The sequence below is a fragment of the Citrus clementina genome, unplaced genomic scaffold (assembly GCF_000493195.1).
Source record: "Citrus clementina cultivar Clemenules unplaced genomic scaffold, Citrus_clementina_v1.0 scaffold_4, whole genome shotgun sequence".
Lineage (NCBI taxonomy): Eukaryota > Viridiplantae > Streptophyta > Magnoliopsida > Sapindales > Rutaceae > Citrus > Citrus x clementina.
In genome coordinates this window covers 12,372,387-12,398,498 of record NW_006262274.1, presented here as the reverse complement: position 1 = coordinate 12,398,498, position 26,112 = coordinate 12,372,387, and the positions used below count along the sequence as shown (strand labels likewise).

The 26,112-nt window shown below is 31.7% G+C and overlaps 1 protein-coding gene and 1 non-coding gene across 2 annotated transcripts; one reads left to right on the top strand and one right to left on the bottom strand.

Moving 5' to 3' along the window:
• Window positions 1–5,650: 5,650 nt before the first annotated feature.
• Window positions 5,651–5,759, bottom strand: LOC112099344. Its single transcript, XR_002906148.1, has one exon. It is a non-coding gene; the product is annotated as a small nucleolar RNA R71 (small nucleolar RNA).
• A 10,381-nt stretch (window positions 5,760–16,140) lies between these two features.
• On the top strand, window positions 16,141–22,013 carry LOC18045395 (CBS domain-containing protein CBSCBSPB5). Its single transcript, XM_006436794.2, has 15 exons — window positions 16,141–16,575; window positions 16,672–16,817; window positions 17,420–17,588; window positions 17,730–17,862; window positions 17,959–18,129; window positions 18,254–18,332; window positions 18,441–18,554; window positions 18,715–18,781; window positions 18,991–19,096; window positions 19,176–19,234; window positions 19,735–19,844; window positions 19,924–20,063; window positions 20,914–20,999; window positions 21,084–21,173; window positions 21,437–22,013. Exons 2-15 carry the CDS (start codon window positions 16,693–16,695, stop codon window positions 21,614–21,616), a joined length of 1,629 nt encoding a protein of 542 aa, XP_006436857.1. The 5' UTR covers window positions 16,141–16,575; window positions 16,672–16,692; the 3' UTR covers window positions 21,617–22,013.
• Window positions 22,014–26,112: the final 4,099 nt, after the last annotated feature.

Genomic DNA, 26,112 nt, shown 5'->3' with positions numbered 1-26,112 from the left:
CAAATTAAGCCTAGACATTACTTTCAAACATCATTCTCTTTGATTTAATTGGTTTATTTTCCCATATATCCTACTTTTCTTCTCACAAACACCATTTGTTTAGCAATCATGTCAAGTTTAAAGACAAGAGTTAGCAAGGGAAAGGAGAAGGTACCTATTCCCCAACCTAAATGACCATGAATTGATAGAGGCAATGTAGACCAGCCTGATTTTGAGTCAAAACATTTTTGAAACAAGTGCCTGGCCAAACAGTTCTTCCTATAGTTTCTTCTTTTTATGTTGAATTAGATTGTCTTCGTACCCTTTTGATTAGTAATAGGAATTTAGTACAATTGTTTGAAAAAGTTGGTTGGGTGAATGATGTTATGTTTGAGGAGAATGTGTATCCAAATTTGGTGAAAGTGTTTTATTCTAACATGGATACTTTTGCAGAGACACAAAATCGTATCATTACCCATGTTGGTGGAGTAAAGATAGAGTTTTATGTAAGTGTCCTTAATGAAATCCTAGGAACCCCAAATAAAGGTCTAGAGATTTATTCTGTTAGGAAAGCCCCTTGTTTGTAGGCATATAGATTTATTTGATGAGGTGTGTATCATTCATCTCCATACTCAATGTTTATGTGTACAATCTCAAGTTTTACTTCGCATTCTTCAAATTGTTGTTACTCCTAAGTTAGTGTATGTAAATAAAATATATCACATGGATGCAGCCTTATTAGATTGTATTCTTAGGGGTCTTCTTATTAATCTTAGGTATGTCATTACTCGTCACATGCTTAGTATTATGGGTATGGTTAATTGTTCCTTTCATTACGATAACTTTATTACTAGAATACTTAAGTTCTTTCAAGTGCCCATAGATGAACCCAGTTTTGATATTACAAATGTTATAGGAGATGAAATCATATATAGCTTAGGTTTTGATTGACGGAATGGGTGAATATTAAGCAAGACAGGTCTACTTTACTTGCACTTAGTGATGATCGTCATCTTAACGCTGTGATACCTACCAATTAGTTGCCTAATTTCTCTTTACCTCTGTGAGGTCGGCATAGACATCTGGGGACACAGTCATTCGTGCTTGTTTCTTCCTATCCTCTCCCTCTTTATGAGACTCTTGCTTCTGAAGATGTTACTCTTCAGCAATTGATGGATGAGATTAGGATGCTCTCTATGCATGTTTTTGTTGAAATGTCTTTATGAAAAATATGCAAATGTGTAAGGGGAGCCCTTTAAAATTTTTGAAAATATTTTATAGCACATATACAGATTTCCAAAGAGAATTTCTAAATTCTTTTAAAATTTGATAATTCATTTTTAACATATGCATACATTAAGGGGGATTTTTTTTTTATAACTAGTTTAAAATACATAGTGTGTTTTGTCATCATCAAAAATGGAGAAATTGTTGGCCTATAAGGCTATATAGCATTTTGATTTTGATGATAATAAATGACAAATTAATAGGTAATATTGGAAATACATATTATGTTTTTAAAACAAGAAAATGAATAATGATTTCTCAAAGTTCTTAAAACATTTTCTTTATAGTTTAAAGGAAAGTTCTAACATGAGAATATGATTTCATATTCTTAGTAAAAGTGAGTTTTTGTAAGAAGTTTTTTTTCTAGACAAAACTATATATATTTTTTTATAAACGACATCCTACTTAAGAAAACCGACTAACCAGATTCAGAAAATGTGCTTACTGGGGACAACCGGCGAACCGGATGTGCTAAACGGCAAATCAAATTCATAACCATAACTCTGCGAAATCAATCAGTAAACCGAATACCTTAAAACAACAAATTGGTTACATCAATTGAGCTCTCTGGAATCAAATGTGATTAGTATTAAAAATTGTTTAATTATCAAGCGATAATATGTTATTTTATGCTTATGTTATAATTTATATTTGTGTTTATGTAATATATTAGGAATTATTAATTATGTTTTAAATATATTTAATTTTATGTATTTTTATATGTTTATTAGGAAAAATATTAATTTCACGTAATTCGAGGCTCCAAACAGATAAACGGATGTTAAATTTGGATTCCGGGGGTCTGAAAACCTTAAGATCAGTCAAGATCGACTTAAAATTGGGCTTGTGTAAAAAAAGTTGACTTTTCCTATTGACCGAGCACTGATTGGATGATGAAATGAGCTTACAATAGATATGAGTGCATGGGATAGCTGGCAATTTTGACTAAATCTCAACCGTTCATGATTCAATGGCCATGATTGTGCCACGTGGCAATGGTTGGTGAAGCAAGTTGTAGAATCCGAATCTTTGTATTCGGGTCGACCCGATCCACCCATTAACCCGCCAAATCTCAACCGTTCTTTGGCCAAATCAGACGAGTCAAACGATGCCACGTGTGATGTTGACTTTTGAAGTTTGACCAGCCATTGGATCTTGATCTAAAGGTTGTGAGGAGCACATGCATGAAGCTTATGATGGACCGCAACACACTAGATTATGAATTTATTTTTCTATAAATAGAGCCTCATTTTATGTTTTTAATGGCCATGATTGTGCCACGTGGCAATGGTTGGTGAAGCAAGTTGTAGAATCCGAATCTTTGTATTCGGGTCGACCCGATCCACCCATTAACCCGCCAAATCTCAACCGTTCTTTGGCCAAATCAGACGAGTCAAACGATGCCACGTGTGATGTTGACTTTTGAAGTTTGACCAGCCATTGGATCTTGATCTAAAGGTTGTGAGGAGCACATGCATGAAGCTTATGATGGACCGCAACACACTAGATTATGAATTTATTTTTCTATAAATAGAGCCTCATTTTATGCTTTTAATTATCTCTCTACAACTCTCTTCTTCTCAAATTCTCTCCATCTCCCTGTAATCTTGATTTTTAGGTGTGTTTTTAATATTTTGAATAATTATTTTTATAAATAAAATTAGTTTTATTTTCAATTTTAGTTTTTTTTATTACTTTTAATTATAAGTAATTCAATTTTAATATTTCTTTTTATTTCACTTATGCTCAACTAAATAATATTAGTTAGGGGAAGGTGAAACTCTTAAGAAATAAATATGATTTAATCAAGGGATATTATCATTTTCCCACCAAAGGTATTCTGACACATCATGTCAGTACCATGGTTTGGTAAAACTATCAATTTACCACCAAACATTTAAATTGTTAGCATTTTCTCACCATTTCGTTAAAACTCAGTTAATATGTAACGGAAATTTTTAAAAAAGTCAATTTTACCCCTGGAGCATAAAAGACCATGTAATTAATCTTTTATGAATTTTGTAATTAAATCATCATTTATTGTTCTTCCTTCTTAAAGGACAAAAATTACCCTTTATGAATTTTGTAAAATTAACCGTGTGGTGTTAGGTAATTCATAAATTGATTTAATTTATTTAATTTTTAAAGGGCAAATTTATTTATTAAATTGACGAGTTATAATTATTATTTTCATTTCAAAGATTAAATTGCTTCTTTTGCATATTCTTTTTTTTTTTGCCCTTTCATAAATTGAGTTTTTGTAGCAAAATAAATTGTCTTTAGCTCGTCAATTTAATAAATAAATTTGCCCTTTAAAAATTAAATAAATTAAATCAATTTATGAAGTACCTAGCACCACACGGTCAATTTTACAAAATTTATAAAGGGTAATTTTTGTCCTTTAAAAAGGAAGAACAACAAATGATGATTTAATTACAAAATTCATAAAAGATTAATTACATAGTCTTTTATGGTCCAGGGGTAAAATTGACCTTTTATGAATTTTCTGTTACATATTAACTGAGTTTTAACAGAATAGCAGGAAAATGCTAACAGTTTAAATGTTTGGTGGTAAATTGATAGTTTTACCAAACCATGGTACTGACATGATGTGTCAGAATAGCTTTGGTGGGAAAATGATAATATTCCTTTAATCAAATTCTATTTTTAATTTTATAAATTAAATTATTTTCTATTTAATTTTATACATATTTTATATTTTGAAATTTTGATTCATTGTAGACAAACAAATGAATTTGGCACAATAAATTCTTAATATCTTAATATAAAGTATCGTAAAATGGTATTTTGACTTATTGTAGACAAATTAAATTTTGGCACAATAAATACTTAATCCATCATAAAATTAAAGGGAAAATAATAATAATTTATATAATTAATCTTTTGGGTAATAAATCTAAAAAAAAAGCAAAAAGAATTTATTAAATTTTATTTACTACTAAGAGTGGATCTACAACCCTAATTAGTTCAATTTCATAGTTTCATTTAAATTAAGTTGTTTATATTCAAGTTTAAATTTCAATTTTTAGTTAAAATAAAATAAACAAATTAAATATTTTCTCTGTGCATCGACCTCGGACTCATCGAGTTATAATACAACAAGACATTCTTATCTTGGAAGTTAAAAATTGCTTTTAAGTTGTGTCAAGTTTTTGGCGCCGTTGTCGGGAAAAAAATTTTATTTTGCTTTATTTTTCCGTTTTTGATTTTTCTTTTTCTTAAATTTTCTTTTGTCCATGTATCATTCATAATTTGTTTCACCCCAAAAATTCTCGTTTCTAGCTTAATTTTCTCATAATTACGTTCTGACCCTAACATCTTTCAGTCGTTTCACTGTCATCCCAAATGGCCCAATTCTAAACTTCTAAAAATTACGGTGTGACCATAAAATTATAAATAATTTGCAATAAGATCCCTTGACGAAATTTCTCACAATAATCAAGACTGGACTTATTCTTCGACTTATTTGGACATAATTTGGACTTAATTTGGAATAAACTAACTCTAACTACTAACTCTTAACTTATTAACTACTAACTTTTAACTTACTAACTACCAACTCCTAACTTTTATTTATTTATTTTATTTTAGTTATTTAATTTTCTGTATTTATTTTATTTCGCATTTATTTATTTATTCTTTATTTTTTTGGTGGGTTCAACCACCATTTTTTTCTTTTTCTTTCTTTCGCATGTATTTTATACTTAATTTTTATTGTTAATTGGTGGGTTCAACCACCATTTTTTTCTTTCGCATTTATTTTATGCTTTATTTTTAATTTAATTGGTGGGTTCAACCACCAAAATTGTTATTTAATTTTAATTTTCTTTTGTACACTTATATTATTTGCATATTTATTTTTTTTATTTTTCAATTTTTAATTAGTCTTTTTAATTTTGTTATTAATTTTTGTGAATATTATCTTTGTGACATAACCATTGCATGAGACGTTGGTCTCGAACTTCTAGTGGCAAGTTAATTCGCAGATCTTAATCTCCTCCACCAATCATGGATGAGAATCAAGACGAAAACATTTTGGGCAAACTTAATCCTCAAATTGGAGACAACCATTCTCAACATGGGCATGATCAGAATCAACCAAGAACTCTGAGAGACTACATGAATCCAACTAGAACCAGAGCACCGTCATGTATAGTATTCCCTTCAGAAGCATCTCGATTCAACTTTAAATCAGGTATTATCCAACGTTTACCAACATTTCATGGTTTAGAATATGAGAATCCATACTTGCATCTAAGAGTTTTTAAGGAAGTTTGTAATACATACACGGACCAAAATTGTAGCATAAACATAATTAGGCAAGAACAGTTTTTGAAAAAATTCTTTCCACCTCATAGAACAAATTCTTTTAAAAGGCAAATCACTTTTTTTACTCAAAAAAATAGAGAAACATTATACCAATGTTGGGATAGGTTTAAAGAGTTGCTTAACATATGTCCACATCATGGTTTTGAAACTTGGCGATTGGTCACTTACTTCTACGAGGGCTTAATACCCCAAAGTAGACAGGTTGTTGAAATGATGTGTAATGGTGAATTTAGGGATAAAAATCATGAGGATGCACTAGATTACCTTGACCAATTAGCTGAAAATGCACAACATTGGGATACTGTTGGAACTTTTAAATTGACAAATAAGCAACAACCATCTCCATCTAGTGGAGGAATCCATAACCTTAGGGAAGATCATGATTTACAAGCAAATTTTGCATCCCTAGTTAGGAAAGTTGAAGCTTTGGAGCATAAAAAGAGTGATCAAGTAAAATCTGTTCAAGAATTTGCATGTAACATATGTAGCTCAAATGATCATTTCACTCAAGATTGTCCCACTCTGCCTGCACTTAAAGAATGTCTAAATGATCAAGCTAATGCCTTTAACACCTTTAATAAACCAAACCCATATTCACAGACTTATAATCTTGATTGGATAAATCATCCAAATTTCAGTTGGAGGAATAATAATAATGCACAATCTTCACAAGCACTACCTCCACAAAATTTCCAAAATGCTCAGCCTTATGCACCATATGTTCCACCACCATGGAAAAATCTGGAAGACACAATGCATTCATTCATCAGAAAGCAAGATGTTATTAACAATCAAAATGCACAAAATTTTTCTGATTTGAAAGATACTCTTGCTAAAATTGCTTTTGCACTCGCAATTCAAGAAAAAGGAAAATTTCCAGCCCAACCACAACTAAATTCTAAGATTCAACAAAATCCACCCACAGACCAAGTCAAGTAAGTTATAACTCTTCGTAGTGGTAAGGTTGTTGATAGACCTATGCTTGAACCTTATGAAAATGATGAAAATTCAAAGGGTAATGAAGGACTAAATGAACTTACACCTAGTGAAGAAATAACTAGTGTTCCAGCTGAACCACAATTTCCGCATGCATTGAATAAACCAAGGAAATCAAACCACTCTTCTGAAATTTATGAAATCTTTAAGCAAGTGAAAGTTAACATTCCTCTATTAGATGTAATCAAGAAGGTACCTTCATATGCCAAATTTTTAAAGTACTTGTGCACTATTAAGAGGAAATTGAAGGTAATAAATAGTGCTTTCATGGCCGAATAGGTAAGTACAACTCTGTCTACTAATAATAAGTTGAAATATAAAAATCCTGGTTGTCCTACTATTTCTTGTATTATTGGTAATCACAGAATTGAGCATGCTTTATTAGATCTTGGTGCTAGTGTTAATTTTCTTCCATATTCAGTTTATCTTCAACTTAATCTTGGTGAGTTAAAATCAATTTCAACTACATTTTTGCTTGCCGATAGATCAGTTAAAGTACCCAAAGGAATAGTGAAAGATGTTTTAGTATAAGTTGATAAACTCATATACCCTGTGGATTTTATTGTCTTGGAAACTGAACATGTTGTGAATAATTACAAACCAATTCTTGTAATTTTAGGTCCACCATTTTTAGCAACTGCTAATGCTTTGATTAATTGTATGAATGGTTTAATGAATTTATCATTTAGGAATATGACTTTGGAATTGAATGTTTTCAACATGTGCAGGCAACCTAATGAAGAAAATGAGAATGAAGATGATACTGATGAACAAAAAGAATTGCTTGAATCTTGTATTGAGGAAAATATTCAAAAAGGGGATTTTTCTAAACTCTCTAATGTTTGTTTAGTTAATTCAATTGAGTCAAATAAGCAACTTGAACTTGATATTTCTAATATAAATTCGTTGTTTGATTCTGTGCAGACTTCACAAAATTACGATGACGAGCCAAAATTTGATGAGCTTGGAAGTATTGAAAAGACAAAACAACAAGAAACATCTAAACTGGAATTAAAACCTTTACCTGAAGGATTGAAGTATGGTTTTCTTGGAGAAGAACAAACTTATCTTGTTGTGATTTCTTCAACTTTAACAAGCGACCAAGAAGGTAAGTTACTAACTGTTCTTAAAAAGTATAAAAATGCAATTGGATAGACTTTAAATGATATTAAAGGCATTAATCCCTTAATCTGCACACATAAAATTAATTTGGAAGAAAATGCTAAAACATGTCAACAACCTCAAAGAAGATTAAACCCACACATGAAAGAGGTAGTCAAAACAGAAGTCCTTAAATTGCTTGATGTGGGAATTATCTACCCTATTTCTGATAGTAAGTGGGTAAGTCCTACACAAGTAGTGCTTAAAAAATATGGAATCATTGTTGTTAAAAATGAAAAAGGTGAATTAATTCCAACACGAATTACATCTATTTGGCGCATATGCATTGATTATAAAAAGTTAAATGAAGCCACTAGAAAAGATCATTTTCCATTACCATTCCTTGACCAAATCTTAAAAAGCGTAGCAGGACATCCCTAATACTGTTTTTTATATGGATATTCAAGTTATTATCAAATTCCTATAGCACTTGAGGACCAAGAAAAGACCACATTTACATGTCTCTTTGGAACATTTGCATTTAAAAGAATATCATTTGGGCTTTGTAATGCTCCTGCAACATTTCAAAGATGTATGTTAAGTATTTTTTTTGATATGGTTGAGCATTGTTTAGAGGTCTTTATGGATGATTTAATTGTGTTTGGGAATTCTTTTGATGATTGCCTTGATAATTTGGAGAAAGTTTTGAGAAGATGTGTTGAAAAAAAACTCGTGTTGAATTGGAAAAAATGTCACTACATGGTTACTTCTGGAATTATTTTGGGTCATGTTGTTTCTGTTGAAGGAATTGAAGTTGACAAAGAAAAAATCGAAGTCATATCTGAATTGCCACAACCAAAAACAGTTAGAGATGTGCGATCCTTTTTAGGACATGTAGGATTTTATAGGAGGTTTATAAAAAATTTTAGTGTCATATCTAAACTACTTTGTAACCTCTTCTTAAAATATGCACCGTTTGAATGGAATGATGATTGCTAAAAATCTTTTGAGAAAATAATTTATCTTTTAACATCTACACCTATTATGCAATCTCCTGGTTGGTCTTTGCTCTTTGAATTAATGTGTGATGCAAGTGATTTTGATGTTGGTGCTGTTTTAAGACAAAAAATGGATGGTAAGCCTTTTGTGATTTATTATGCGAGTAAGACTTTAGATAGTGCTCAAATGAATTATTCTACAACTGAAAAAGAATTACTCGCTGTGGTATTTACATTAAACAAATTCTGTTCATATTTGCTTGGCTCTAAATCTGTGGTGTTTACTGACCATGCTGCTGTGAGATATTTGATGAGTAAACAGGATGCCAAACCGAGATTAATTCGTTGGATTTTGTTACTTCAAGACTTTGACCTTACCATCAAAGATAAAAAGGGTGCTGAAAATGTCGTTGCTAACCATCTATCAAAACTCACATCCAAATTCTGCACTAATATAACACCCATCACTGATTTTTTCCCTGATGAATTTTTATTTTCTGTTACTTCAATGCCATGGTATGCTAACATTGTTAATTTTCTTGTTACAGGTAAAATGTCTTTGCAATGGAATGCTCAAGAGAAGAAGAAATTTTTTGTTGAAGTAAAGAAATTTTATTGGGATGACCCTTATTTGTTCAAATATTGCCCAGATCAAATTTTTCGGCGATGTATTCCTGATAATGAGGTAAGTAGTGTCATTAATTTTTGTCATTCTGAAGCATGTGGTGGGCACTTTTCGTCAAGAAAAACTACTGCTAAAATTTTACAGTGTGGATTTTATTGGCCTACCATATTCAAAGACACATATGAATTTTACAAAACTTGTGAAAAATGTCAAAAATTGGGATCAATTACTAAAAGAAACATTATGCCCTTAAATCCCATACTTGAAATTGAAATATTTGACTGTTGGAGAATTGATTTCATGGGTCCGTTTCTATCATCTTTTGGATTTGTGTATATATTAGTTGCAGTTGATTATGTCTCAAAATGGATTGAAGCAATTTCTTGTCGAAATAATGATAGCAAAATTGTGGTTAAATTTTTAAGAGAAAATATTTTAAGTCGATTTGGAATCCCTCGAGCCATTATCAGTGATGGAGGTAAGTATTTTTGTAATGAATAAATATGCCATTAATAAGTCATTTGACTCTTTAATGAAGAAATATGGAATTACACATAAAGTTGCTACCCCTTATCATCCTCAAACAAATGGTCAAGTTGAATTAGCAAATAGGGAGATAAAACAAATTTTGAAAAAAACGGTTAACCCAAACTGAAAAGATTGGTCTCTTAGACTTAATGATGCACTTTGGGCTTACCGCACTGTATTTAAAACGTCATTAGGAATGTCACCCTATCGGTTAGTTTATGGTAAACCTTGTCATTTACCTGTTGAACTTGAACATAAATCACTTTGAGCTATTAAAGTTTTTAATTCAAATTTGGATGATGTTGGTAATGTGCGAAAATTGCAATTGAATGAACTTGAGGAATTAAGGAATGATGCATATGAATTATTAAGGCAAGAACAAAATCATTTCATGATAAAAGAATTTTTCGTAAAACATTTGAAATTGATAAAAAAATGTTGCTTTATAATTCTCGTCTTCATTTATTTCCAGGGAAGTTAAAGTCAAAATGGAGTGGCCCATTTGTTGTAAAAAATATATATTCATATGCGGCCATAAAAATTGAGAATTCAAATAACGGTATCACATTTAAAGTTAATGGTCAAAGATTAAAACCATATCTAGAACATCACCCACGTGACGAGGACACCGAAACTAATTTGGGTGACCCACCAGTTTTTGATTAAGTCTTTAATGATTGATTTTTTTTTACTATTATTTTTCTATTTCACTGTTTGATTTTTTTTCTCTGTTGATTGATGCACTGTATATATTTTTTTTAACATTATTTTTCTTGTGTAAGCGTGTTTGTTTGATAGTTGTACTTTCTCTCATCAATTTTCATTATACATCATGAGTACCTCAATAAAAAAGTTCTTGTTTACACATCTTAGAAGATTTCTGCGTATAAAATTTCACTTAAAAAGCCTGATACGAAGCTATAAATCACATCCACTTTGGGATCTGCAACCACCAGAATTTGTGTCCTATGTTGAAGAGCTAGAAAGCCAACTTATAGCAATGGAGAGAAGTATATATGAATATCAATTGGAGCTTGAGGTTAACTCGATAAGAGGACGAATGTAAGTTCATTTTCCTTTTATATTGTGTGTTTCTTTTTGCTCGCTTTCACATTTGATTTGATTTTGCAGATTTGATTTTGGTGTGTTTTGATTTATTTTCCCGTATAAATGGCAGACAACGGTACTCCGTAACTTTTTAAGTCGGTATCTTCAGTTTTCCACAATAACTGAAACCCCAAAATCAAACATGGAAGAAATACAACATAAACTGCATAAGCATTTTCCCCCTCTCCCTCAGAATGCCCTTAGGAAAATTTACAAAGTTTGTTGTGAACGACTACGTTTGTTAATGATCAATGGCATTCCTTCTGACATTCGTTGGTTAATTGAAGCAAGGTCCGATTAGCAGGTGAGTTTTCTGATCCATTTGTTTCTTACATGCCTAGTTTTGGTAAAAGCACATTTGCTAAAAAAATGAGAGCTAAACAACTTGGCTCAAAATATCATAACTGTGTACAACTTGATTGCAAATGACCGGATTGTAAATCTTTAGGATTGGTTTCTGATACTTGTGAAGATACCATTAAATCGTTAAAGATGGCATGAGTAAAGAATCATTGGATGATATCTTACGATCTCTTGAGACGCATTGAAGCAGATTTGTGCCACATGAGATTTATAATTTGTGGATACTATTCTAAAAGAAAGCGCACAGTTTAGTCTTGGGAATATGACTTAAAAAGACCATGTTTGCCAGTTTATAAGAAAACTGAATAGGAAGTCAATCCTCGACCCATAGAGGGCGTTCAAGCCGTTACTAGACATAAAACCAGAGGAAGATGTGAGCCACAATCACAACTACTAGTAAATATCCTTTTATTTTGCTGTTATTTTATCATTTGCATTATTGTATTTAGCGGTGTGATTTTGTATTTAATAAATATTTATTTTCTTTTACTGTTTGCTTTTTCTAATCATTATTTTCTTTTTATTGTTTGCTTTTGAATTATTGAGCCACGAGTTTTACTCGTCATTTGATAAATATGCCAACCCATTTACAGCTGTTTCACATTATTGCTATCACCAAGATCTTTAAATATGAGCTCGTTTTTCAAACACTCACAACTTGTTTTTGAAAGATTAATTCAATGGCAGCATCTTCGAGTAAACAATTCAAAAATATTTGTGTGCTTTCTGGGTTTCATTATGGAAAGTACAAAGAGTTCGTTCAGGCAGCTGTAAATCTTGGTTGTGTCATAGCAGAGAGAAAACTGCATCTTGTAGATGGAGGAAGTGAACGAGGGTTATCAAGACTTGTCTCAGAAGCTGTTTTTACTAAAGGAAGCCAAGTGCTAGGCATTATCCCAAAAGTCATGAAACTACTAGTGTGCATGTCTGGCCCACCAATTAGAGAAGAATTAATGGTATCAAGTATATAAGAGAGAATATCTGAAATGATGAATCATGCTGATGCTTTTATTTTCTTGCCATGAGATCTTGTAACTTTTGAGGCACTGATTACATTTGCATCTTGGACCCACTTGAACATTCATCAAAAACTCATCGGTTTGTTAAATGTTAATAATTTTTATGATGGCTTGCTAACTTTTATTAACCATGCAATAAAGAATTATTTTGTTCCATATTCTGGAAAAAAAACTCTTTATCTCTGTTTCTACTGCTAATGAGTTACTTGATCTTTTACAAGCTTATACACCAGAGCTAGATCCAAAGACTTTTGCACTGAATTGGTCGACTGATGATGGTAGCGGTAACAGTAGTAGTAATAAGAAGTGCGAATTAGATTTAACTCTTCGTCTATAAATATTTTCTGTTGCAGTGTTTATGTACTTTCTTCTAAACTCTTTCGCTTTCCTTTTAAAACATTGAGGATAATGTCTTTTTCAGGTTGGGAGGAGGGAATAGTTGATAATTGTGGAATGTCTTAGTCCTGGTGATGCGTTTACAAAAAAACAATTCTGTAAAAACTAACTTTGGACTAAATTTGAGTCGAAAATGGCTGGATATGGAGAGTGCAGTACCTCTAAAAACGCATCTTTTTAAATTAGGATTAACTAACTTAGGACAAATTTGAGTCGAAGATGGCAGGATATAGAGAATGTAGTACCTCTATAAACTCATCTTCTTAATCTTAAGAGTGTTGTTTTAAAAAAAATTGACTTTTTCTTGTTCTTTGTTATCTGCTTTTAAGTTTCTGCATCAAGTTCAGGTAAGATCTTCTCCTCTTCTTCTTTTATTATTCTCTTTTATTATTATTTTTTTTTTGCATATTTGTAAAATTATAAAATGTTAAGATAATGTTTAGATTAGGTTGGGGGTGGGGATAGTTGACGTATATTTTTAAATATGTGTGTTGTTTTTCTCTTTTCTCTTTTCTTTTCTTTCTTTAAAAAAAACCAAAAAAAAATTTATTTTTGTCTAGGATGGTTATGTAAAGAGTCACGACTTTTGAGACGCATCCTAATAGTCTTGTTGTATTATATTTTGATTTTGAAATTCATAGTAAATTGTTTTTGTTCCCTTTTCTTTGAATTACTCGAATTTGTGAACTCTCCACTTGGTTATTAAGTTATTTAATTGTTTCCTCATTTGACAGGTATTATTGAATCATTCTTCACACACACACTATGACACATACTAGTGGGTTGTAAGTTAAAATTTTACAGCATTTAGTTCTTTTGATTTATTCGGAATAATATCTAAAGTAGTAGAAAGTGTATATATCAAAAATAAAATAAAAAAGAAAAAAAGAAAAAAATGTTTTTATTTTTGCAATATCTAGAACCCGAGTAATTAAGTCCGTAGGGGTGTTTCAACACCTAGTGCCCTAAGGTCAACTGGTTTGGAAGTCACTGACCTAAAGCTCGCTACATGGGTTAGAAATGTAATATTTTAAAAATATGTGTGAATAATCTACTGCCTAAAGATATAATTCTAATAAATTTTGGAACGAAAATGTTGTTTTTCTTTTAATGAAGCCCCATAAGTATTGTGTTAATTACTTTAGCAAAAAAGAAGGTTTGATGATATTCTTGATAATAAGTGAACATCAATGTGATAAAGAAATTTAGGAGGGTTCATTTATTTGGTAGTTTAGAGGATAGATGAACAACTATTAACTTGCATGTGAATTTTGTAAATCTTAATTTAATATAACGCTTTAATTGCTAGAGGGCTAGCAATAAGCTGGTTGGGGGGAGTGATTAGTATTAAAAATTATTTAATTATCAAGCGATAATATGTTATTTTATGCTTATGTTATAATTTTTATTTGTGTTTATGTAATATATTAGGAATTATTAAATATATTTAAAACAAAATGGAATATCGATTACCAATAAACGAAAATATGGTTATTCAAAAATTCAAATTTCGGCTACAACAGTAAATTCAAGCGGCAATCTAATTAAAATAAACAGCAAGTCGCTTATAACAAAAAAAGTCAATAACGACTAGTTTTTCAGATCCAACTACAAAAAGGCTCAATCAAATTCAAATGATGGTGGATAATTTTCATTAAGCTTGTTATTGAGAATTCAACCTCTCTTGTGCTTTAAAACTTGTTATTCTTTCATTAAATCACATTTTGGTCTTTCATTTGTAAACATATATATTGTGTGAGGGAAACTCATTATAATCTTTTTTTTTTTTTTGAGTGATTGTAAGTGTGGAAAACACTTGGGATAAGAGGTTTGGGATTACCTCAAGTTGTAAAGGTTGATTGATACATTAGAAGTCAATTGTAAATCTTATAGCTTTGGGTTGTAAAGGCATGGATAGTGGAATTCTCAAGTTTGGTGAGTTTGGAGGCGTGGACATAAGTGGAGTTTGTCGAACCACGTAAAAATATCGTGTTTGCTTTCTCTTCGCTTATCTCTTTAATTTTGTTTATTATTATTAATTTTATTAAGGCATTGTTTTGAATTGTTGTGTGATTTTATTTGCTTAAGTTTTTAAAGCCTAATTCACCCCCCTCTTGGGATGTATCGCTAGTATTTCAAAAAGTTAAAGAAAAAAAAAAAAGCAACCCTAAAATGTAAACCTCATAGGCTCACACTAGCCTCGTCCTCTAATATTGGTCATTCCCCATCATCAAAGCAGCCGCCTCCTTTAATCAAACCAAGGGTCTTGTCTTTTCAATTGTGTTTTTCTAGTATTCAACTTGCTAAAAATTCTAACAACAACCACTTAAAATCTAAAAATCTCAATTTCAAACATACTTAACAACAAATATCAACTACAAATCATCCTTAATAACATTTCAACAAGTCTTTTTAAAGTTAACAAAACATAAAACATGCAATCAAGTACAATAAAGCTACAAAAATTACAAATCTAAAAATTAAAATGGCAAATGGCAAGCATGATTAAACATGTCTACATGACAAATAAGGCTAATAATTCATCTCCAACACCATCAATACTCAAAACAATATCCAAATTAGCAATAATTAACCACCACCATAGGAATTTTTTTTGTTTAATGTATATATATTTTTAATTTTTAAAAGCTGAATCTTAAAAAAAAAAAAATTCAACCAGAACAAGTTAAAAATTCGGTTTGAATTCAACCTAAACCGAATTTTAACCTAAACGGATTGAAATTTTAAATTCGTTCAAGTTTCACCGGTTAATTCGAACCGAACCGAACGCCCACCCCGTACTATTTACCTCCGCACATAGAAGTAAATCCCAACGCCCGAACAAAAGAATCTTTTTAAGCGGTTCAACATTTACTGCCCAAATCCCAACGCCCACGTGCGGGGTCGTATGGCGCGGGGAAACGAGTGGACCAGCCGGTCGTGCTATTCTCACAAACACTGTTCTTAAAGGCATTAACCGGCGTGCAAGATATTCGGCTTTGTCCAAATCTTTTGAATTATTCCCAATCCCTCCAACTGTCATAAAATCTTTGGCCTTCAGTCGTACATTTTAGACAATTTATTTTCCCATTTCATATGTAAATGACTATACCACCCCCATGCAGAAATCTCTCGACCTTTTAATTTTTCATATAGTGGAACCTTGAGAAAACATTCATTATTTTTTTTTAACATTTAAAAATATCTTTGCTCTTAAATTATGTTATTCGGAAAATACAATAAAAACCGTGATTAATCTGAATAATGTGAACCATGTAACTCATAGTTATAGTCATATTAGATGAACCTGTGTAGCATCTGAAGGCTAAAATTGTAATTTCGTAGACTATTTTGACATTTCCAAATTCCAAATGTGTAATATCCGATGGAAATTTCTTACGCCTCAAAAAATCCCCCGTGAAAATGGAGGAAAACCAGTTAAAATCGTTGACGTGCAAGGATCTTATTGGTCCATCCTCCAATCGAGTAACGACGTTTCACATCCTCCCATTTCTTGGGGTTTCGTGTCCTTCCTCTCTCTCTCTTTCTCTTCTTTCACGCTTGCCTCTCCGGTCGGTTTATTCTCCCGGGAAAATCCACCGCTCCGACCGCGATTGTTCCATTTTCCCGGAAAATTCCGTCCATTCGGTCCGTTTTCTTGTTCCCTACCTATCTCAATCCTACTCACCTTCTCAAGTCTAAAGAATAGCCGATCGTTTACTTTTTTCGATTGTGACTAGACTGCTTAATTAGATGATTCTACCTTCTGGATAAATTATTTGACGTCGCTATCGATCCCAGGAGTTTTGTCAGCAACCAAACGGAGGTTTGATTTTTTAATTATTCTATTGAATTTTTGAATTTCGTTGAATTTTTAAATAGCAGAAATATAATTCGAAATGATGCTTCTGCTTTGTTACAGTGTTTTGGAGAAGGAGAGAGAATGGCTGGTCAAGGCGGCTCTTCAAGGAAAAGCCTGTCGATGACGAGTTCGTCGTTGACCGGGAAGAAGAAAGCTGAGAATGGAGGCTCTGATTTGCGAAAATCGTTTTCAGTTTCCCGTTCTATGTACGTTCAATTTTGTTGTACATATTCCGTTTCTTTTATCGTCTTGTGTTCTTCATTCATTGCTCACTGTTTTAGCCTCTAATTTAGGATACTGTTTTGTAGCGCTGTCGCCTGTCAGTTTGGTTGCTTTATATTTTTCTTTGAAGCATGATTGTTTGGAGTATTTCGTATATATTAAAAAGTCAAAGGTTTAGAAATATTTCATATTTTATCATTCGTTAGTCATATGCTGATGTGTTTTTCTTTCATTTTATGCTGCAAATTCAGACTTTGCTTGCTTGCCAATGAAATTCTAGCGGAAAAATGACAAAGTGTTGTTCTGGTATTGTCGGGTTTAACTCATCTAATTTCAAATATTAGACTCGATGATGATGGCATTTCTTTTGGCTCTCCAATGTGGAAGTCCATATGCTTGATGAGATACTTGATTAAATTTGTTAACCACTGGTGAAGGACTCTGACTCAAAAGTTCAAAGTTTGAACATTACAAACTGTTCCTAGACTTGGCAACATAAGTGATTAATTGGAAGACTTATTTGTGATTTCCTGCATTGGAATTGTAATCTCAGTATCTTCTTCATTCCCACTTGCTTTTGCAACAGGGGATTGGCTGGAGAACGCACTGTTAAGCGATTGCGACTGTCTAAGGCCCTTACTGTGCCTGAAAGCACAACTGTTCAGGAGGCATGTCGTCGCATGGCTGCGCGTAGAGTTGATGCTTTGTTGTTAACTGACTCCAATGCACTACTTTGTGGAATTCTTACAGACAAGGTATCACTATGAATCTCATTTGGTTCTTGCCCAGTGGATTAACCCAAAAAGAAAAAAAGGGGAAACTCCCCCCCCCCCCCCCCCACCTGGAGTTTAATGGCTGCTGTGCGATTGATTGTTCATTCCCCTTTGTGGATGAAGGACATAGCAACAAGAGTTATTGCTCGTGAGCTTAATCTCGAAGAGACACCAGTTTCCAAGGTTATGACCAGGAACCCAACATTTGTGCTATCAGACACTCTTGCTGTGGAAGCTCTCCAAAAGATGGTGCAAGGTTGGTGAAAATCTAAGAATCATATTTACTCTCATATCTGATATATTAGTCCATATTCTTCTTTTGAATTCATTCACGATCTCTCTTTTTTCACAGGAAAATTCAGACATTTGCCTGTTGTGGAAAATGGAGAGGTCATTGCTTTACTTGATATAGCAAAGTGTTTATATGATGCTATTGCCCGTATGGAAAGGGCAGCTGAAAAAGGAAAGGCTATTGCTGCTGCTGTAGAAGGTGTTGAAAAACATTGGGGTACTTCCATATCTGGTGGGTAGAGAATGTTTTGTTCAACAACTTAGAATACCTTCATTGTTTGTTGTTGTTTTATAACCATATCTGCCACCTAATTGGAGAGTAATCCTTATTTCATGCCATTTTTGGGCATATTCAGGTCCTAATACATTTATTGAAACTCTTCGAGAACGAATGTTCAGACCCTCTTTGTCGACAATCATTCCAGAGAAATCAAAGTAGGTAATATCTTCTTTTTAAATATCTATGGGCTTTTTGATATCTGTTTGCTTAACTGTAAAAATATTGCCAGAAGTTGCTTATTTAACCATTTTAACATTGTTCAGGGTTGTAACAATTTCACCAACTGATACAGTTTTGATGGCAACGAAAAAGATGCTTGAACTTCGATTGAGTTCTGCTGTTGTAACAGTTGAGAACAAACCCCGGGGCATTTTAACGTCAGTATCATTGTTCAATTCTGCTTCACTTCACTTTTAAACTGAACAAAAGAAACACATTGCTAGCCTATTTTTTACATTGAAATCTGAAAGTTTATCTTCTTTATTTTTATTGCAATTATTAATTGAGATTGTGACTTTTTGTCTTTTGATTTGTCAGTTCGAAGGACATCTTGATGCGGGTAATATCACAAAACCTTCCCGCTGATTCAACTCTTGTGGAGAAGGTATTTATCTCTTTTGGATGTCAAAAATGTAATATCTCAATGTTTGTGGAGACATCTTGGTGCTTATCTTTGTTGGCCATTTTACCTGCTATTACCTGTCATTTTACTGATTTCAAGGGATATCTAGGCGTTTATGGAGGACATCTCTTTACTGATAAAAATAAAAAGTGCTTGATTTATAAGCGTTGTGTTATTTATTTGATGTACAGGTCATGACTCCTAATCCAGAATGTGCAACTATTGACACACCAATAGTGGATGCTCTGCATATCATGCATGATGGGAAATTTTTGCACCTTCCTGTAGTAGATAGAGGTGATATGCCTATTACTTGTTACAGCAAAAAGTAATATGTAATACACCATAATCTGATGAATATGTATGAAATTTGTAGATGGAGATGTTGTTGATGTGGTTGACGTAATACATATCACTCATGCTGCCGTGGCCACTGTAAGTGAAGTTGATGCCCTTGTTGGCTGTGCAATTTTCCGTATTAATTCGCTTCATGCAATTTTTATAGGTTACAATCAGTTGTACGAGAAGCCTAACATGTTCACTTGATGTCTGTAGTCAGCTCTAGATACATAACCTTTATATAGGAGCACTTACTTATCTATAGTTTTTATCAATTGGATTAGTCCAAGGGTGCAAGTCCTATTGAGGAAGCATCAGTCATAGTTTGGTTGTTTAAATTGGTTCAATTAAATCTCAACCCTTATTCACTATCTTTGTTCGAAATCTTGCAAAAAAAAGGTAGCATTCAGTTCTTCAATGCCTTTTTTATTGATTTTGAATCACGTGTACGAATTGTTAAGCACCTGTTGGAGTAGTTTGAAAATTACATGTGTGGATATCAAATTTATTGACATTGCACATATCTTTTTACCTGAGAGCTTCTTAAATCTTCACTGGAAGAATTAACATGACCTAAAATTTCCTTTGTTAACTAGGTAGGAAATACTGCTGGATCAAATAATGAGGCAGCAAGCACAATGATGCAGAAGTTTTGGGACTCAGCTATGGCCTTGAGTCCTAATGATGACGAGGAAGACAACCGAAGGTTTTACGCTTGATGCTTCAATGTTGTTATAATTCTATTCTCTCTGACTGTCATTTACCAACTATTTGTGAAATTACAGTGAAGGATCCTTGAAATTTGCTTCTGAAGGAGCAGATACAGCAAGATATCTTTCCTATCCTTCACCTTCCCCAGGGGTGCCGAGTGCTTTTGCATTCAAAGTCCAAGATAAAAAGGGCCTAATGCATAGATTTACTTGTGGTATGCTACCTTTTCTGAATTTTATAGAAGTCACTAATTATGAATATCTAGTCTAGCATTTGACATGTGGTGTCTATTCAAATTCATGATTTGAACCACCACATCTCCAAAAAAAATGTGTAACTGGTGCTAGCTGACTCGTGGAAAATTGGGTGATGGAACTTAAGAGTCAAATTGTTTATCAATTTTACATGTCTTCCAGAATTTAACTTTCATCTGGACCTGAGAATATGGACCATTATATTACATCCATGGTTGATTGAATTACTTACTCTTAAAAGTAAAAAGAGGATTAGACAACTATGTGATAACTGTCATTTCGCCGAGCCTTTTCTTTCTTTATTTATTTAATTTTTTTTTCCAATCTTCTTGCATTTCAGCATGTTATTTGTAAGAAGAAATGAATGAGTGAAGATATTGAATAAAAGTCTGAAATGTGCAGGCCTTTCTGCAGGATAGCTTTGATTACAAAGTTGTCTGGCCTTTATAATAGTAAGATGTTTTTCAACCGTGGATGCAATTGGCAGTCAATATTCTGTGGTCTGAATGAAAGTTAAATTCCAGATTCCTAGACCTGAGAATTTGTCTCTATACACACACACACACACACACAAAAAAAGAGCTGTCTCGTGCGGACATCCACATTTAGGGGGGGAAAAATGCAGACATCCGCACCAAATAAACTGATTGTAGTTGTAGATAAAGATAGGCGCGTTCAGTATGTGTAAATTCTTGTTTCTGAAATCTTTAATTTGAGTCATGTAATCCTGAATAGATTACTCTTCTTTCGATATAATAATGTTTTGATTTGGGAGTTGATTGAGATTGTGCTTTTTGCTTCTGAATGTAGATATTCGTAGTTTGACAGAGTTGATAACTGCAATCCTTCAGAGGGTAGGTGATGACATTGACCGTAACAACCTGCCTATAATTCTGGTATAACTTAATTCTGTTGTTTCTTGCTTTCCTAATTTGGGCTTTCTCACAATAGTCTGCTTACTGCTAGCCCACACTATGTAGTATGAAGATGAAGACCATGACAAAGTTGTTCTGGCATCAGATAGCGATCTTGCAGCAGCAGTGGACCATGCAAGATCAGTAGGTTGGAAGGTGGGTGTCAATTAGTTCATAGTGCTTAATACTCACTTCACAATTGAAAACCTAGCATATTTTTTAGTGAATCTGAATAATGGTTTCCCTTGGAGTAGGGGAGTTTGGTGTCACTATAAATTAGTCCGAGACTGAGAAAGCTTTTTGTTCGCTAGCCTTTTTAGACTTTCAAAACCCAAACAGAATGCATAAGAATTTTACTGAACAAGTGTTGTGTTCTTTTCTATTCAGATGAATTCTGACATGACTGATAACTTTTTCAGGGATTGAGATTGCATTTAGATTACAAAGGAACTGGTGGACGGAGAAGGGGTTCTGGTTCTGAAAGCCTGGATTATGCTCATCAAGATGCTTGGGCTTCCGCATACAGTGCTGTTGCAGCTGGGGCTGCAGTAGTTGCTGGTTTAGGCATAATGGCATACTTGAAGAGAGCGGGTCAGTAATATTGTTGTTACACACTCACGGTTTTATAAATGATTTGTCAAGAGAAGCACAACTAAAGTTTCTCCTAAATTTGAAATGCCAAACTGGAATAGGGTTTTTCAGGGGAGGGTGGGGCACTTTTTGGTCCTCATACATATGTTTCCACAGAACAAATAAACAAGAAGGAAAGGCCATCATTTTGGGTTCTTGCATACATGACTGAAACTCATTTATTTCATAGATTGCATACATGATGACTATGTGGTTCTGTTCAAATTTTTTTCATCACTGAAGTTGTGATGTTCTCATCAACTTCAGTGCTGTCGTGTATAATAACAAGTGTTACAATGCTCTGACACACAATTTTGTTTTGAAGTTTTTTGAGTTTCGACAATCAATCAAGCTAGTTGAATAGAATTGGCATGAGTATCACATAGCATGTATGTTTGTAGATAAACAGGAACAGGGCAGCCATCTGACCAGCCATTAATGTGTTTTCTCAAAAAACAGGAGCCAGGGCTAAAGGCCCCTACAGTTGGTTCGAATTGTAAGGCGAAATGAAAACAAAATCCTACATGAAAGTTTTCAACTAAAGATTTTGTCTTGTCTTGTTGGGCCAAAGATTCTTGAGCATGTCTTAAACGTTGATTGTGTGGCCCTGTGGTTGAAGTTTTCAACGTTGGATATACTAATTTTGTAACACAAAAGTTTTTTTAAGGGGAAAAAAAAAAAGAAAAAGAAAAAGAAAATAAAATCTATGATATAATTTCTCTCTCCATCACAGCCAAGAAGAGTTGCGATTTAATTGAATTTTATTAATCTGATCGGGTAGGGGTCGTGGCAAGGGATTTACGAAATTATTTAATTTCTTTTCTTTTTAATAATAACAAACATAATTAGTCTTAGTTTCCAACGCATTTTGGCAGTTTATCACAGTGCAACAATTGATAAAATGATAACAACCCATATTATTATTACAATTTACACACAAAAAACGTTTTTTTTTTTAAATACTAATATATTACAATTAGAATTTTATTGATATTTACAATTAGATAGTAATTGGGATTTTTTTTCATTATTCTAATATGACACAGTCCGAACAATAATTCTTACTTAATATTAAAAAAAAATATATTCTACTCCCAAAGTAGAGAGCCAAATAAATTTCTATTAAAAGGGGGCAGGGACTCAAACTCATGTGCATTAGGTGCATGAGTTGCCAATGGGTTACAAGTCTATTGAAAACGGTGGTTATTACTAGCAAAATATTGTAATAGGGTCATAGCAAATAAATAGTGGATAAAGAGATTTTAAAACGTACCATTATATTTTATCCGCTGAACCCACCTTTTAGAGCAAAACTACTTTCCAACGTGGGTTTGATACCCCTTTCTTTTGTCTTTTTCAAAGTTAATTACAATGAAATCCTATTATTAGTTATAAAAATAAAAATAAAAATAAAATTTTTTAAATTTTTATATATTAGTCCTGTACCTAAAGATTTTTAATTGCATTAATGCTTCTAGAAGCCATGATTTGTTTAGAATTCAAGCACTTATTCTCTTTATACACACAAACACTAGTAAATTAAAAGAAAAGTTTTTTGAATTATTTAAATTATTTTAAAGAAAACTAAGGAAATATTTAAATTATTAAGTAAAAGAAAACTAAGGAAATATTTAAATTATTTTCAAATAGAGTAATTGTTTAGAATTTTTTTACCCTTCTCTTAGTTAAGTTAATGAAAGATCTCAACCATATGGACGTGTGCTAATAACTATTTAAACTGTTGAGGTGGAGTAACAAATATTAATTTATTTAAGTGTATAATTAAATTTATTCTTTTATTTAAGGACAAAAACTCAACCAAAAATACAAACTCATTGTTCAAACAAACAAAAATTATTTTACAAATTCATAAACTAACACTTTATTATTATTAGTAAATTAACATATTTTTACTATATAATTAAATAATTGATAATATGTTAAATAAATCTTATGTTTCCAAAAAAAAATTAACTACATAGAATATCAAATTAAATTTATTTTCATATTTTGTACATTACATTTACTTGAGATAGTAAAATCTCTTGTGTTGGAATAAAAAAGATTATGGGGTTTGAACCTTGGTCATATGGGTGAGAGGAAACTGGTTGCCGTTATGTTAAATTAAAAAAAATTAAATTTATATTTATCACTAATTATGGTTCGTAAATAATATACATAATTTAACTATATAATAAACTAGTTCATTTGTTAATTAATAAGTAAATTTATCAATTTAAATAGATATTAATACATGTAAGAATAAGTCATTTAATTGGAAATCTAGTTTAATAGTGTAAAATATATATATATATATATATATATATATTATGGACTTTTATGTCATAATTATAAAACTTTTGATTTTTCTTATTTTGTATGAACAAGAGGGGCCTTTAATGTTAATAGCCTAAAATCACATCTAAGCCATTATGCAAGCGGTGAATTTGAAAAAGACAAAAAATGGGGCACCAAACCCCAGAGGCAACGTAGCTGAACCCCACGTTTTAATGATTTTTTTTATTACTAAAATATCCCAACAATAAATTACAATAATAGACAAAATAATATGTTTAATTTTTTTGTTAAAAAAAAAAACACTGTTTCCACCCTGATATCCTTTGTATTGTTCTCTCTCTTTATTCAATGGGTAGTGATTGGATCATATTCAGTGGCGGATCTAGAAGAATAATTTACCGGGGGCTAAATTAGATAATAATAAAATATAAAAAATTAAAATTTTGAATATATAAAATATTTATTAATACATTTATAATTATTCTCTACGAAATTTCATATTCTAAAAATATTATGCAATAGACTTGTCATCAATATTATTAAATTTATTATTTATTATATAAACAACCAAACTATCATTTATTTCATCCAATTCCAAAGATGATTATTAATGAGTTTCATTACTGAAAACGTTCTCTTTACTATTATTATAGAAAATGTAAGAATTAATCTTATTTTTGAGAATAGAAAATATTTTGGGTGGAGGGCTATCATTATTTTTAATTAAAATATAAGTTTTTATAATTCTTAAAAGTTAAAGTTTAAATTTTATGGGGTTTATAATTTATAGTGACTATTTTAATAAATTTAATGAGGGATAATTAGAAAATAAAAATATTTTTCTTTTTTATTTTTACAATTGTTTTTGGGCCAGTGGGGGCTTGAGCCCCCACTGGTCACATGCTAGATCCGCCCATGATCATATTCAATGGTATTGAATTAATTGGAATCAGAGAGGATAATTACTTAAGAGATATTCTTTGTCAATGAAAGAAGGAAAGTGTAAAAGAAATGAAAGTTCTTTGCTTGCTTGATCTGAACTTGCTTCTGAGCTTAAAGATGATAGAATTTGAATTTTGTTTCTCTCACGCTACTGGAATAAAGATTGAAGGAAGTTGCATATAGGTAATAAGTTCTTCCTAACCCAATTTCTTACTACTTGGGTATGTCTTTAGTCAAGATTTCTATATTCACGTGTGAGAATGTAGTGCAAAAAATGGGTGGAGAAAGATTTTTTTTTTTATTTGTTGTGATTTATGATTTTGTTATTTAATGTAATTTATGAAAAATACATTTAAAGATTAATGGGACAAAAAAAAAACAGATGAAAAAAATGAATATGAGAGTAAAACCTTATCATTTGTAATGGTGGAGAAAGATCCATAAATAATTGCGAAGATAAAGAAAGGATGAAAAAGTCGTGGAAAAAAATTGCACAAATTATAATAATTTTGTTCAATAAGAGTATAATAGGTATTAAAATGGGTTTGCTAAGTAAAACATAAAGTTTTAAATTATGAAGATGAGTTTGTTAAGTAGTCGGGTTTAGTGAGTATTTTAGTGGATTTAAATAGCCCCGTCTAAAATTTAAATATTTTAAAAATATAAATTAAGCATAATTACATATACACCCTTAATTTTTAAATTAAATTAATACTGAATTGTAAATTATGGAAAAAGAAAATAATCAGTACAACAAAAAAGCTAATACCACTACAATAATAAAGCCATAAAATTTTGTTCTCTTAAACCTTTCATAAAATTATGGAAAAAGAAAATAATCAGTACAACAATCGGCGCTAGAGGCTTTTGCATTTTTCTCTAGCGCCACCTTCTTTTAAAAAAAGAAAAGAAAATCACATAATTTGTTTAAGAAGATTGATATTTATTTGTTTGGTCCTAAAAGGCCTTTTCGTTTTTTTTTAATTTATTTATTTTTTCAAACGCTAGAAAATATCTCCATGGAAAGCAAACATAAAATTCGAAAGGACTGTCGGTTTGCTTTTTTATTTTTTAATTTTATTAATCATTTATAGTATAAAAATATGAGTTTTTTTATTTAAAAATTGTTTGGTTATGTTATGTTTTCGTCACATGGGTTTATGGATTCGTTTCTTCATTTTTATTTTTCATCCTATTGTATGTGAAACGTTGCTAAATGGTTCTG